Source organism: Sorex araneus, chromosome 6 (assembly GCF_027595985.1).
Source record: "Sorex araneus isolate mSorAra2 chromosome 6, mSorAra2.pri, whole genome shotgun sequence".
Classification (NCBI taxonomy): Eukaryota; Metazoa; Chordata; class Mammalia; order Eulipotyphla; family Soricidae; genus Sorex; species Sorex araneus.
In genome coordinates, this window is record NC_073307.1 from 111,010,690 (window position 1) to 111,025,014 (window position 14,325).

Here is a 14,325-nt window from a genome sequence, read left to right on the forward strand (position 1 = left end):
CAAATCACTATTACCATTTCACTTACTGCTTTTTCAAAAATTAGAGCGATAGCACAGCTGTAGGGCGCTCCCCTTTCACACAGCTGACCCGTGTTCGATTCCTCCGCCCCTCTACGAAAACCCCGCAAGCTACCGAGAGTATCATCGAGCCTGCCCGGCAGAGCCTGTCAAGGTACCCTGGCGTATTGGATATGCCAAAAACAGTAACAATAATCTCACAATGAGAGACGTTACTGGTGCCTGCTCGAACAAATCAATGAGCAACGGGATGACAGTGACAGTGACAGCTTATTAGCAATTCTGTACTAGCTAGATAGTGGTTAATGGAAAGTACTGACAACTACTTAGTGCACACTGTCCTTTTTTTGTTTATTTGCTTGTTTGGGGGCCAAACCCGGCAATACTCAGGAATCACTCCTGGCAGTGTTCAGAGACCAAGTGGGATGCTGGGATGGAACCCAGTTAGGCCTGGGACAAAGGAAAGTCCTACCAGAAGTATTGCTGCTTGGCTGGGCCAGGTGGAGTGTGGTGGGGGACTGGAGAGTTGGGAATGATGCTTGCCTTGCTTGCTGTTGAAGATGGTTGGATTCTTTGCATCCAACCATCCCATCCAGCCCTGCCAAAAGTGATCTCTGAGTTACAGCCAAGAATAGGTCCTGAGCAGCACCAGGTGTGACCCAAAAAACAAAAACATAAACTACAACAACAAAAAAAAGAAAAGTGGATTTTAACAGGGGTTATGTTTTCACTCTGCATTTAGAGGTGATTTAGTTCCTGCCAAAACTCGAATACTCAGTAAGAAGTTGTAATGTTTGCTAGTATTTGGTTGGCTATCAATATGCAATGTGATAAATACCTACTACACATATTTCATTCATATTTTGAGTAATTTCCTTTAAGAGGTAGCTTCTTAAATGGCATTACAATGTTAAAGATTATCAACTGGTTTTGGTTTTGTTTTTGTGTTTTTGGCACCACACCCAAAGGTACTCTGGGTTTCTGCCTGGCTGTTTAGGGGTCACGCCTGGCAGCTTCTCGGGTTCGAACTGGGGTTAGCTGCATGTAAGGCAATTGCCTGGCCCATATTATCTCCCTGGCCCAGATTGCAAACATTTTTTTGTTGTATTTAGAAGCGTCTGAAATTGCTTTTAAAAGATTTCCTTCAGTTACAATATCAATGGATTGTATCACACATTGCGTTAGATTCTATTTATGGTTACATTTGGCACATTACGTGAAGCCTTTGGGATTGGGTATTACAATTTTCCATTCCGAGGCGCTTAAAACCCTTTTTAATCCCTTCTTGAAAATGTTTTTTGCAGGACATGTCCATAGCCACCAGCCCAGGGCCACGTGGGTTGAGGACGGCGCGGGCGGACTACATCTCCCAAGGTGCTCCGCGGGCGCGACGACAGGAAGTGGCCGCCGCTTCTCCCGCCTCCACGCTGGGGCGAAGAGGTTCTATCCGGGGCCTTGGCGCTTCTCTTTCCTTTCGCGCCGGTTGCCGCTGCTGAGCGCGGCGGGTCCATGTGCGCAGTGAGCGGCGCTGTTCCTGACCCAGTAGCACCCGAGCTGAGGGTTTGACCGCCTCCGCGCCGCGATGGACCCCAACACCATAATCGAGGCCCTGCGGGGCACCATGGACCCAGCCTTGCGTGAGGCCGCGGAGCGCCAGCTCAATGAAGTAAGGACGCCCGGCGGGCGGAGGCAGCGGCGCGGGCTGGCGGGCCAGCGAGCGGCTGACGGTGGCAGGCCGGGCCCTTCGGGCCTGGCCGGAGGCGCGGAGCGCGGCGCTGCGAGGCCCGGGCGGAGGGGTGGGGCGGGGACCTGCCGGCGCTGCCACGCCGGGCCGCCCCGCGCTGCCTGCGCCGTGGGGTCGGGCGGCCGCGGCAGCCTCCGCGTCGGCTCCCGAGCTGGGCCTCGGGTGGCGGCGGCCGGGGCACGAGGAGCCGGCTCCGGCGAGGCGGGCGTGACGGCTCGGACACATGGCCGGCCCGGGTGGCCGGCTGCCCTCTGGCTCGCTCCCAGCGCGTTCCCAGCGCCCAGGAGGGGGCGAAACTCCGAGCGCTTTTCTCAGACGTTTCCGGGAGCCCGTCTCGCCGGCGCCCGCCGCGTTTGGAGGGTCTCCGGGCCGCGTGTGTGTGCGGGGTGGGGGCTGGCGCCTGTCAAGCTTGTCACTGGCGGGGGGCTCATCTGGGACCCGCACCAGCTGCTGCTCCCGCGGAGCTGCTCGGGAAAGCCCTCGCAGGCCAGCCCCCGCCCCCCACCTCTCCCCACTACCGCGCCTCGGTGCCCTGATGCCCCGAAGAATGCCGCGGCCCGGGCGCAGGGCGAGGAGTGGGAAATGTCAGGCCAAGTGCTCTTGGCTAGGTAGAGCTTCACCGCTATTTTCTTGAGTGACCTTGGGCAGATGGCTGTACCTGCTGAGGCTGAGTTTTCCCCATTCATGCAGTTCGGACTCTGGGAAGCTGTGACTGTCAAGTGAGAGATTTCTCTAGGACGGAATGAAAACGCCTTGAAACGTACCAACTCCAGATCAGTGGACCCAGGGGCTTGTTTGTATTTTCCACTCCCTTTTTTGGGGGGGGCCGCAGCCGGTGGGGGGAAGTCACTCTTTAGGAGATCGCCTTGTTTTAGGTACTTTTATTACGGTGTCTTCACTTTCATGCTTTGGTTTTAAATTTCTGCAGCTTTGTATGTTAGTATTTTAAAGGTTTCTTAAAAGGGCTGTTGTGACTTCCTATGCCAGCGAATTGCCTTTCGATATACTGCTGAATGTGCCCCCTATATCAAGAGTTACTGTACTCTGTACTTTTTTTTTTTTAAAGTAATGGGAGATTATCATCTTATCGAACATGCAGCAGATGTTTGATAAGGGGTTACTTAGTGACAGTGTTGAAAAAATTTCGAGGCTGTCTTTTATGAAACTGAGTGAAGTCTTAGATGCAAGTACCTCTCCACCTGCCATTAGTTAGGTCCATGACAAATTTCCATTTGAATTAGTGTAAAAATGTTAACATTAAAAAGTTCAAGCTGAGTTACTTAACACTTCTCCTAATTGGTGGTAAACCAACTCAGTAACATTATTTATATTGACTTACTGGACCTAGGATTCTTTCTGATGAAACTCTGTACATACAGGGACCTCTGCCCTCAAGGAACTTATTCTGACCACTTTTTTTAGACAAAGCGTAAAATTATTTGAAAAGAAAGTTATCTATTTTGTATGTACATGACACCTACTTTAAACGTACCTATAGTGATGTCCAAGTTCTTAGGTTCAAAGTCACCTTGGGAGGACTTATAAATTATAGATTTTGTATTACTGGTGCCCGCTGGAGCAAATCTATGAACAGTGGGTCGACAGTGCTACAGTTCAAATACTAAATAGTAAATTGAAACAGAAGAGCCAACACTAAATCATGAAGAGTGTTTATGGATCACTTTTTATTTTGTGATAGTCATAAGATGAACATTATTTAATTATTTATTTTGGCTTTTTGGGTCACACCCGGCTATGCACAGGTGCACTCCAGAATTAACTCCTGGCGGTGCTCAGGGGACCATATGGGATGCTGGGAATCAAACCCGGGTTGGCTGCGTGCAATGCAAACGTCCTACCCACTGTGTTATTGCTCCAGCCCCAAGATGAACATTATTTTATAAAAATGTATGTATGTAGCCATAAAAAAGTTAATAGTGATGCCTACTATAACTTACTCTAAGCATATTTACATGTTTTATCGAAGTTATTATTATTTTTTAATTGGTGAGGTTTTTTTTGTTTGTTTTTGTAAAATGGGATAAATGATACTTATTGCAAATCTGAAGTTTAATTAATTTATTCTTCAACTTGATATTGACTGTCTAGTTATAATCTATTAACATCTGTTTTTGTTTTTGAGCCATACCCAGCAGTGCTCAGGGCTTACTCCTGACTTTGTGCTCAGGGATCACTCCTGGTGGAGCTCTGCAGACCATTTGGGGTGCTGGGGATTGAACCCAGGTCAGCTGTGTGTAAGGCAGTACCGCCCAACTTGCAGTACTTTCTAGTCCCTGCACTAACACCTTGCATAGACTTGTGGTAGGTGATTAGTAAATACCCAAATAGTATTCAAAATATTTCCTGTAACTTAACCAATTTACCATTCACCAAGTGTTTTGAAATATTTTGGAAAAGGGAACTCTGACTTTTTATGTCAGAGAAAGATTGGTGTCTGGCCTTTATTTCTGTGTTTATTAGCACTCCTCTCCTTAACCCCCACCCCAATTCTCACTTAGGTTTTAAAATTTATCTTTCTTTACTTTTCTCCCCTCCCCTCCCCTCCCTTCTCCTTTTCTTTTCTGGTCACACCCTGTGATGCTCAGGGATTACCTCTGGTTCTGCACTTAGGAATTACTCCTGATGGTGCTCAGGGATCCATATGGGATGTTGGGGATTAAACTTAGGTGGGCCGCATGCAAGGCTCTACCCACTGTATTATTGTTCTACCCTAGTTTAATTTCTAAAATGAACTTTCTATTGAGTAAATATTCAAATCTTGCAATTTTGGGGCTTCTATTTGAATACTTTTGTTTTTGTAGCAGAGCCTTGATTTCTGAAATCATGACACTTGATGCCAAGATACTTCACTGTTGTAAGAATGAAAAAAATAACATTTTATTTCTGGCAGGCTCTTTCTTGCTTTGGAGGAAAGATAAGATGAACCAGTTGTTCCATTGGGCTGGAGCGATAGCACAGCCGTAGGGCGTTCGCCTTTCACGCGCAGACCCTTGTTCGATTCCTCTGCTCCTCTCGGAGAGCCCAGCAAGCTACTCTTGGAGAGAGTATTGCACCTGCATGGCAGAGCCTGGCAAGCTACCCGTGGAGTATTGAATATGGCAAAAAGAGTAACAAATCTCACAATGAGAGACGTTACTGGTGCCCACTCGAACAAATCGATGAGCAATGGGATGACAGTGACAGCTGTTCCATTATGTCTCATTTACTGAAACTATATTTTAGTTAATTTAGTTACAAGGAAAAAGATCATTGGCTTTGCGTGAATCTCTTAAAATAAGTGAAATTATAATTATAATTTAAAACTGGTAAAAAAAATGTGTTATCAAAATGTAGTGCAGATAATTAAATATAAAAAGTGCCCCTAACTCAGAGTGCTTACAGTTAACCGTTCCAATCTGGTTGGAATTCCTTTTACAAGTCTCTTTGTCTTTTCTCATTTCCATCATTGTTCAGTTACTTGCAGACTTTAAATCTGTTACTAGCACATCTGTCAAGTTTTTTAGGATATGTTTCTTTTAAATACTACATATAGAAAATATTTTGAGAGATTCCATTAGACTGTAGGGATCATGGTAAGAACTCTTTTTGTTTGTGTTTTTGGTTTTTGGGCCTCACCTGGCTGTCTCAGGGCTTACTCCTGGCTCTGCCGTTGGGGATCACTCCTGGTGGTGCTTGGGGGATGCCTGGGATCGAACCTTGGTTAGCCATGTGCAAGGCAAGTACCCTACCCACTGTACTATGGCTTCGGCCCTCATAATACAGATTATTTTCAAGGTACAGCTGAGAATTCTCCACTGACTTGACTTTGTGGTGTATTACGAATTTTGCCCCCTTTTTATTGAAACATTGGGACAGAAAGATAGTACAGTGGGTAGGGTGTTTGTGGCTGACCTGGATTCGACCCCTGGCATCCTGTATGGTCCTCCAAGCACCACCAGGAGTAATTTCTTGAGTTCAGAGCCAGGAACAATACCGGAGCATTGCTGGGTGTGACCCCCCCCCCCCAAACAAACAAGAAACACTTGCAATTTTGTTGATGTTTTTTCACTTTGGCTTTGGTTTTTTGGGCCATACGTGGCAATGCTCAGGGCTTGTTCCTGCTGACTCTGCACTTAGGGATCACCCCTGACAGGGCACAGGGAACCATATGGGGTGCTTGGAATTGAACCCGTGTTAGCTATGTGCCATGTGTAAGGTCACCCACTACTGTGCTAGCAGTCCAGCCCAGAACCAGTTATAATTTTGAAATGCATTGTTGTGTTCCAATTTTTGAAGTACCTTCAGGTAGTGAGCTTTACCTTGAGACTGGAGTAAATCACATAAAAGTACAGTATTGAGAACTGTAAAAAAAAAATAAACTTTAAACTTTAAAAAAATAAACACTTAAACTTTCTTGAAAAGTTCTGTGTTCTCTGGAGGTGTTCTAACATATAGGAATCATTTTCCTTATGCATAAAATGCAAGTAATAATAGTAAGAAATACAGTGGCTTTAATGAGATGATGAATGTAAAAAAATTGAGGTTACATGATTAGATTACAGGAACTACTTTAGATTACATGAACTACTGTGTAACTCATGGTCTTTCATGTTCTGGTGGGGAGGCGGTGGCTTCGGGCCTTCCTGGGAACGTGGCTGGGAGAGGGAGAAGGGGAAGAGAGCACATGCCTCCTGTATGGGCCCATGGTTATTCCTCCATTCTTAAATGTAATTTAAAGTAGTTTCTGAAAGGCAGCCAGTAAGACAGCAGGGTTGTCATTAACTTGAAAATTTTTAAAAAAAATTTTAAAAACTTTTAGAGGGGGAGGTACTAGGAGATAGTATAACAGGTAGGGCACTTGCCTGGCACCCAGCTGACCCGGGATCAATCCTTAACTCCTTTAGAACCACTATGAGTGATCCCTGAGCACAAAGCCAGGAGCAAGCCCTGAGCACTGCTGGCTGTGGCCCAAAAACAAGAAAAGAAAGTATCTGCCCCCAAAGTGAAAAGTAGAAGTAAAAGAAGTGGAGCCGGAATGAACTTCATATGCAAAGCATTACCTGAAATAGAAAGGGTCCCAAATTTTAAAGGGGCTGTCTGGCAGCCATTGTCAGGAAAGAAACGATAGCAGATATTCAGTGATTCCCATAATTATTTTTTTTTATTGAATCACTAATCACTACGAGATGGGCTGGAGCGATAGCACAGCCGTAAAGCATTCGCCTTTCACGAGGCCGACCCGTGTTCGATTCCTCCGCCCCTCTTGGAGAGCCTGGCAAGCTACCCGTGGCGTATTGGATATGCCAAAAACAGTAACAATAAGTCTCACAATGAGAGACGTTACTGGTGCCCGCTCGAACAAATCTATGAGCAACGGGACAGTGACAGTGACAGTGAATCACTAATCTCTATGAGATGGGCTGGAGCGATAGCACAGCAGGTAGGGCGTTTGCCTTGCGCATGGCCGACCCAGGTTCGATTCCTCCACCCCTCTCAGAGAGCCCAGCGAGCTACCAAGAGTATCCCGCACACAGCGGAGCCTCGCAAGCTCCCCATGGCTGGCATATTCGATATGCCAAAAACAGTAACAGGTCTTACAATGGAGACTTTACTGGTGCCAGCTTGAGCAAATCGATGAACAATGGGATGACATTGACAGTGCTACTGTCCTAATGTGTAAATACCAGTTGATTAACAAATCCAACTTACCATATTTCCTGTCTCAGACTTAATAGTTGTACTGAGAAGATTGTTAGAGCTGATACAAGTCTTTGTATCAACTCTTTGTTAAGAAGAATACCGGTATTTGTTCTTTGGACACATCACTAGTAGGAAGCATTATGATAATATGGAAACTTTTTTCCACAATTAAAGCACAGTACCTGGCACATTATAGAATGTCAGTAAATACTTATTGAATGTGAAGAGAAATAACTTGAAAAAAATGGAAGTGTTGAAAATAGTCATCTTTTAATTTTATTCTGTTTTTTGGTTTTGGCCCATACCTGGTGGTACTCAGGGCTTATTCCTGACTCTGCACTCAGGAATCACTTCTGGCTCGCTCAGGGGGACCATATGGGAAAAAGAAAAAAAAAAAAGAACTTATAAGAACTTAATGGGTTGCAGCTATTTTTTTTTTCTTTTTGGGTCACACCTAGCAATGCACAGGGGTTACTCCTGGCTCACGCACTCAGGAATCACCCCTGGCGGTGCTCAGGGGACCATATGGGATGCTGGGAATCAAACCGAGGTTGGCTGCATGCAAGGCAAACGCCATACCCACTGTGCTATGGCTTCAGCCCCTGGGTTGTAGCTATTAAGACTGACCCAAGTATCCCTGACAATGAATGTGGTCCCCTGAACCCTGTTGGAAGTGATCCCTGACTGAGCATAGAGCCAGAAGGAAGCCCTGTGACCCAAAAACAAAGCAAAGAAAAAAAACCAAGAACTTGCTACCTAAGCTATATTTTCTAAAGCCATAAATCTCACAAATGCCATCTTTTATATTGTCTTTTCATGGTTATACTGTGCATGCAAAATTAATCGTTTAAACAATCATAATCATATATGACGATTACTCTTTTGGGTCACTACTTTCCAACTCGGTGCTTTGGGTCACTCTTGGCAGTATTCAGGGTTCTCAGGGGCTCATTTGGTACCACAGATAGAACCCAGGCTTGCCACGTGCTCAATATCTATGTTTTGTTCTTGTTTTTGTATTTTTAATTTAAGGGGCTGGAGAGTGGATATAATGGGTTAAGTTGCTTGCCTTGTAGGTGGCTGACGGGGTTCAATTCTTGGCACCTTATATGGTCCCCGAGCCCCTCTATGAGTAAGCCCTGAGCGCTGCCGGGTGTGGTCTTCTAAATAAAATTAAAACATTTTTGAGTGCCTATCATAAACAGATTTATCTCTGAGAATGGGTGATCAAGTACTGTGCAAAAAGCAATGTCTTGGGGCTGCAGAGGTAGTACAGTAGTTAGAGAGCTTAACTTTGTATGCAGCTGATCCTGATTCCAAACCCACCACATGTGGTGTCTCGTCCCCACTCCCCCCCCCCCGCCCCCGCGCAAAGGAAAAAAAAAGAATAGGGAAAGTATAGGGGATTGGAGAGATAGTGCAGTGAGTAGGGCGCTTGCATGGCTGACTTGGGTTTAGTCTCCAGCACAGCACCCCATAGTTGTCCATTGAGCACTGCCAGAAGCCTTGATTCAGGATGGTTACATTTTATTAAAAAATGCAACTATCCTGAAGGGGGGGAGGGTTCTACAGCAGATTGATGGGTGGGAGTGGGGATGCATGTCTTGTACACTACTCCAGTATTGGTTTTTGGGACAATGTAGCGCTGAGAATAGAACCCTGAGCCTCCTGTGTACAATGTATGCACACAGCCCTTGTTTTTAAATGTTTTTAATTTATTTTTTTGTAAGTTGTTAAGAACTCTCAGCTCTGTTGGGGTGGGTGAGCATGTGGTACTGGCCATTCTTTCCAAGACTTGTCACCTGCTAGGCATGTGCTGTACAACTGTAGCCACATCTCTGGCTCCATGAAGCTTAACATTTGAACTGGAAAGTTTGTGGGTTTTGGTGTTGGTTTTGAGACTTGCCAAACTGTGCTCAGGTTCCCTCCCCGAGATTCTTGGGCAATTGGGCTGGCATTTCATTGAGAGGGTTTGCAGTGTTGGGAATTCCCCAGGCCACCTTGATGGTGTGTGGCGATCCATGTGGTGCCAGAGATTGTACTGGGGCTTGAAAATGCATGCAAGATTTTTTTGGGGGTGGAGGGGATTGTATCTGTTTTTTTTTTTTTTTTTGTATGTTGGAGCAGGGGTGGGTAGGAGGCTGGGGGTGGGGGCGGGGGGAGGGGCTGCACTCTGCACTCAGGGATCACCCCTGCCTGTGCTTGGGAAGCCATGTGTGGTATCTGGCATTGAATCCAGGTTGTCTGCCTGCAAGGCAAGCAACCTAGTTTTATCTTTCCAGTCCTATTTTTGTTTCTTTATAAGGGCCTACTCCTTTGGCAGGAGAAATGGTACCTTGGATAGGGCACTTGCTAGGGTTCTGTCCCTGACACACCGTATGGTCCCCTGGTCCCTGTTAGAAGTGGTCCATGAATTAGCCCAGAGATAGGAGTAAGCCCTGAACACAGCCCAGTGTGGTCCCAAAACAAAAGAGCCCACCCAAGGCTATGTTTGGACCTACTAGGACCATTGGCTGAGTGAGATGGTGCTTGAGGGCCACCAGGGCTTGGTCTTGGACTGTCATGCAGTGCCTGTGATTGAATTCAGGGCTTCACAGATGTTAGCCCTCCTAAATTTTCATTCAACTTACCCCTTTCCTATGTTGTCATATTTGGTACCTAAATACTTGGTATTTTTTTTTGCTTTTTGGATCACACCCGGCGATGCACAGGGGTTACTCCTGGCTCTGCACTCAGGAATTACCCCTGGCGGTGCTCAGGGGACCATATGAGATGCTGGGAATCAACCCGGGTCGGCCGCGTGCAAGGCAAACGCCCTACCCGCTGTGCTATTGCTCCAGCCCCTGGTACCTAAATACTTGGTTATGGTCAGTGTTAGTGTCAGATTGCACTCAGATACAGTCCTGGGATTATTAATATGCAATCTTACTCACTCTACACAGGCACTCTACCACTGAGTCACATCTTTGTAACCACTGTGAAGGGTTCTTTTTTTTTTTTTGGTTTCTTCTTGGGCCACACCGTTGTGCTAACCCGGAGTTAACTGGTGGTGCTCAGGGTTAACTCCTGGTGCCACACTCAATGATTTGCTTCACCACCCACAATTGAAGTTTTACTTATATTTATTTTTACGCTCAACAATCCTCTCCAGTTTTTTTTTCTTTTGTCATCTAACCAGATACTTGATAGCATTGCATGCTACTACACCTCATGTTGCTTGGCAGGAGTCACATTGTTTTGTTTTGAGGTCACACCCAACTGTGCTCTGGGCTTACTCCTGGCTTTGCTCCCAGAGATCACTCCTGGCTGTGCTGGGGGACCATATGGGGTATGGGGGATTAAACCTGGGTCAGCCCCGTGCAAGGCAAATGCCCTACTATTTCTCCAGCAGAATTTTTTTGTTCTTTTTTTTTTTTCAAAGTTTTACTCCAGACTCGGGGTCAGGGGTGTTGCTCAGGGCATCCTATATGGTGCCGTGGTTCAAAGCAGGGTAGGCTGCGTTCAAGGCACCTTACCTTTGCTATCTCTGTACCCATGAGTCACACTGTTGAGTTGGCTGCTTATACACATTTGTTTATGGTGTACCAGAAATTACACATTTTGTTGTCATTTGGGATCCCAGATAGTAGCACTGCCTGGATCATGCTCAGCTCATTAAAGTTGCGACTGAGTTATTCCTGGGCCCCCAAAGGTGAAGTTTTGAATGTAATCAAAAAGAAAAGAGAGAGGCTGGAGCAATAGCACAGCGGGTAGGGCGTTTGCCTTGCACACGGTCGACCCGGGTTCGATTTCCAGCATCCCATATGGTCCCCTGAGCACGCCAGGAGTAATTCTTGAGTGCATGAGACAGGAGTAAACCCTGTGCATCACCGGGTGTGACGAAAAAAGAAAAGAAAGAAAGAAAAGAGAAAGGGGAAAAAAAACCCTTCCTTGATGTTTTTGCAGTTTATTTTATTTTTGGCAGGTGGGGGAAGGTGCATACCCACCAGTGTTCAGGGCTTACTCATGGTAGTGCTCAAGGGACCATGCACTTTAGGAACCCTGGTTGTATCCATATGCAAAGTGTGGGCTCAGATCATGGGGGTTATTTCAGTTCATAGCTATATTTGTTCTAGGCACTGGACTAAGTTGTAACTGCTACGTGAAAGAAATTCCTATTTTCCACCTCTAGAGCTCCGGTGCCATCATGACCACAGAAATACATGTTGTCAAGTTTATAATGGATTTGTACATATCAACATCAATATTCTCTTCCATTTTACACACAACTGGGGAGATAGCTCACAGAGCTGGATGCATGTTTGCTGTGCATAAGACCCAGGGTTTGATCCCTAATACCACGTAGCCTCCCTCGTTCTAGTAGTCCCAGCACTTCAGGGGAGGTGTCTCCATCTTTCTGTCCTGCACCCTCATCAAAAGAATTTAAGGAGAATCCTCTAGTAGAAATTTGAAAGTTTACCTAGGTTTACTGTATTATAGAATGAGGCAGAAATGCTGATTTTTCTTATGCTTTGTATGAGAAATGGACTTGCTTTTGCCTCATTTATTTCCCTTTTTTTGATTTTTGGGACACAGCTGACAGTCCTCAGGGATCAATCCTGGCAGGTCCCTTCTCATTGTATCATTCCTCCAGCCCCTCATAATTGAGATTTAAAAAAAACTTAATTGAGGCCGAGGGCGAGGCTCTGTGGTAGAGCACTTACCTTGGGAGGCCCTAGGTTTGGTTCTTTTTTGGGGGGTGGGTGCAGTCACACCTGGCGATGCTCAGGGGTTTCTCCTGGCTCTGCACTCAGGAATTACTCCTGGTGGTGCTTGGGGGACCATATGGGATGCTGGGAATCGAACCCGGGTCAGTGCGTGCAAGGCAAACGCCCTACCCGCTGTTCTATCGCTCCAACCCCCTAGGCTTGATTCTTTATAGTCCCCCAAGCACTTCTAGGTGTGATCTTGCACCTCAAGCTGTGGTGACCCTAAAACAGAAACAAAGGAATCTTTATTTGGAGTTCATACAATTTTATAAGAGAGAGGAGGAAACTGAAGTCTCAGCCTAGTCTGATTCTACCACTAAATGATAATATACCTTCATTATACCTTGTATTTCATATAAATAAAATATTAAAAATTGCCTTTTTCAAAACTTTTTTTTTTTGAGGGGGAGGGATTGTTTCGTGTTTACATCAGGCTGTACTCAGGGATCATGCCTGGAGGTGCTCTGGGGACCATATGGGATGCCAGAATTCGAACACGGGTCAGCTGCATGTAAGGCAAGAACCCTACTTGTAGTATTGCTCAACTTTAATAATGATAAGTTATATAACTTACATTTATGAGGCCCTGGATATAATTCCTGGCATTGCAGAAATACCAGGAACAAACAAGCAGAAAAATTAACATAAAAGGGATTGGAACGATAGCACAGTGGGTAGGGCGTTTGCCTTGCACGTGGCCGACTCGGCTTCGATTCCCAGCATCCCATATGGTTCCCCGAGCACTGCCTGGAGTAATTCCTGAATGAAGAGTCAGGAGTAATCCCTGTGCAACGCCGGGTGTGATGCAAAAAGCAAAAAAAAAAACAACAAAACAAAACATAAAAGGGTATTGAAGTTATCGTTTATTGTTAATTCCGATGCAATGTTTTATAAAACTTGTACTTGAGCAGGGGGCCTTGGGGGACCATCTGGAGTATCGGAGATTGAACCCAGGTTGGCATTGTACAAGAAAAGTATCCAACCCCCTGTACTCTTGCTCCAGTCTCAAATGGAACATATGTTTAGTTTCATTTTGTTGGAGAGAAATAAGTAGAAATGATCTTTCGAAGATCCAAAACTTTAACAGCCCAGTTCAGAAAGGTTCCTGTCGAGGGCAGCCTGGAGATGGGGGATATGGGATAGAACCTGGGAACATTGGTAGAGGGCAGTTGACATTAGTGGTGGAATTGGTGCTGTAATATTGTATGTCTAAAACCCAATTATGAATCACTTTGTAAATCATAGTACTTTAAAAAATTAAATTTTAAAAAGTTACATTTTGGGGGCTGGAGCAATAGCACAGCGGGTAGGGCGTTTGCCTTGCACTCGGCCAACCCGGGTTCGATTCCCAGCATCCCATATGGTCCCCTGGGCACTGCCAGGGGTGATTTCTGAGTGCAGAGCCAGGAGTAACCTCTGTGCATTGCCGGGTGTGACCCAAAAAGCAAAAAAAAAAAAAAAGAAGAAGTTACATTTTGAAGGGGTCTTTAGAGCATATGTTTTAAATTTGCGGGGTCCTGGATTCTATTCCTGGCAGCGCCATCTGCCAGCTTCCACCCTGTGTTGATGTGTTGACCACAGCCTGGTCCTGGGCTATTCAACAAGCATACAAAAGTCTATAAACCTTAATGATGTCAGGTGCATATTGAAAAATGTACATTTAGACAGGAGAAACTGATTTTGAAGGAAATTGACTTTCAAGGGATGTCAGGGGGCCAGGGAGCTAGTAGAACATTAGTAGAAAAAGTCTGTTAGGATATTGGGTTGTAGAACTAAAGTTGAGAAAGCAGCAACGTAAAAATGTTTTTTCTTTTGCCTGTGATTAGAAGTAGAATCAGAGGTGTGGTTTGTACAGGAGAGCTATACTTGGGGTCGTGTTCATTTTAGAGGCCTTGAGAAATAGGGAAAGGAAATTGGGGGAGAATTTGTGTTCTTAAAGTAGGAGGAAGCAAAGAAAAGGAATTTCCAATATGAAGATTAGTTATAGATCATTTTCTTTTTTCTTCAAAGAGTCTCATAAATTTTTTGTATTGGGGCCACATCCAACGGTGCTTGGAATCTTCTTCCATCAATGTTTTGGACAATGCAAGGTTAGAACACAAACACAGGGCACCC

At 45.4% G+C, this 14,325-nt stretch overlaps 1 protein-coding gene across 2 annotated transcripts in view; it reads left to right on the forward strand.

Moving 5' to 3' along the window:
• Positions 1-1,441: 1,441 nt before the first annotated feature.
• The window catches only part of IPO7 (importin 7), a 70,930-nt gene continuing 58,046 nt past the window's right edge, over positions 1,442-14,325 (forward strand). Inside the window, exon 1 of one of the 2 annotated variants that reach the window (XM_055142435.1) lies at positions 1,442-1,684. In XM_055142435.1, coding sequence (XP_054998410.1) covers positions 1,601-1,684 — 84 coding nt within the window. In that variant the 5' untranslated portion in view covers positions 1,442-1,600. The remainder of the gene's footprint in view (positions 1,685-14,325) is intronic. The other variant, XM_004613612.2, reaches the window with a different exon arrangement.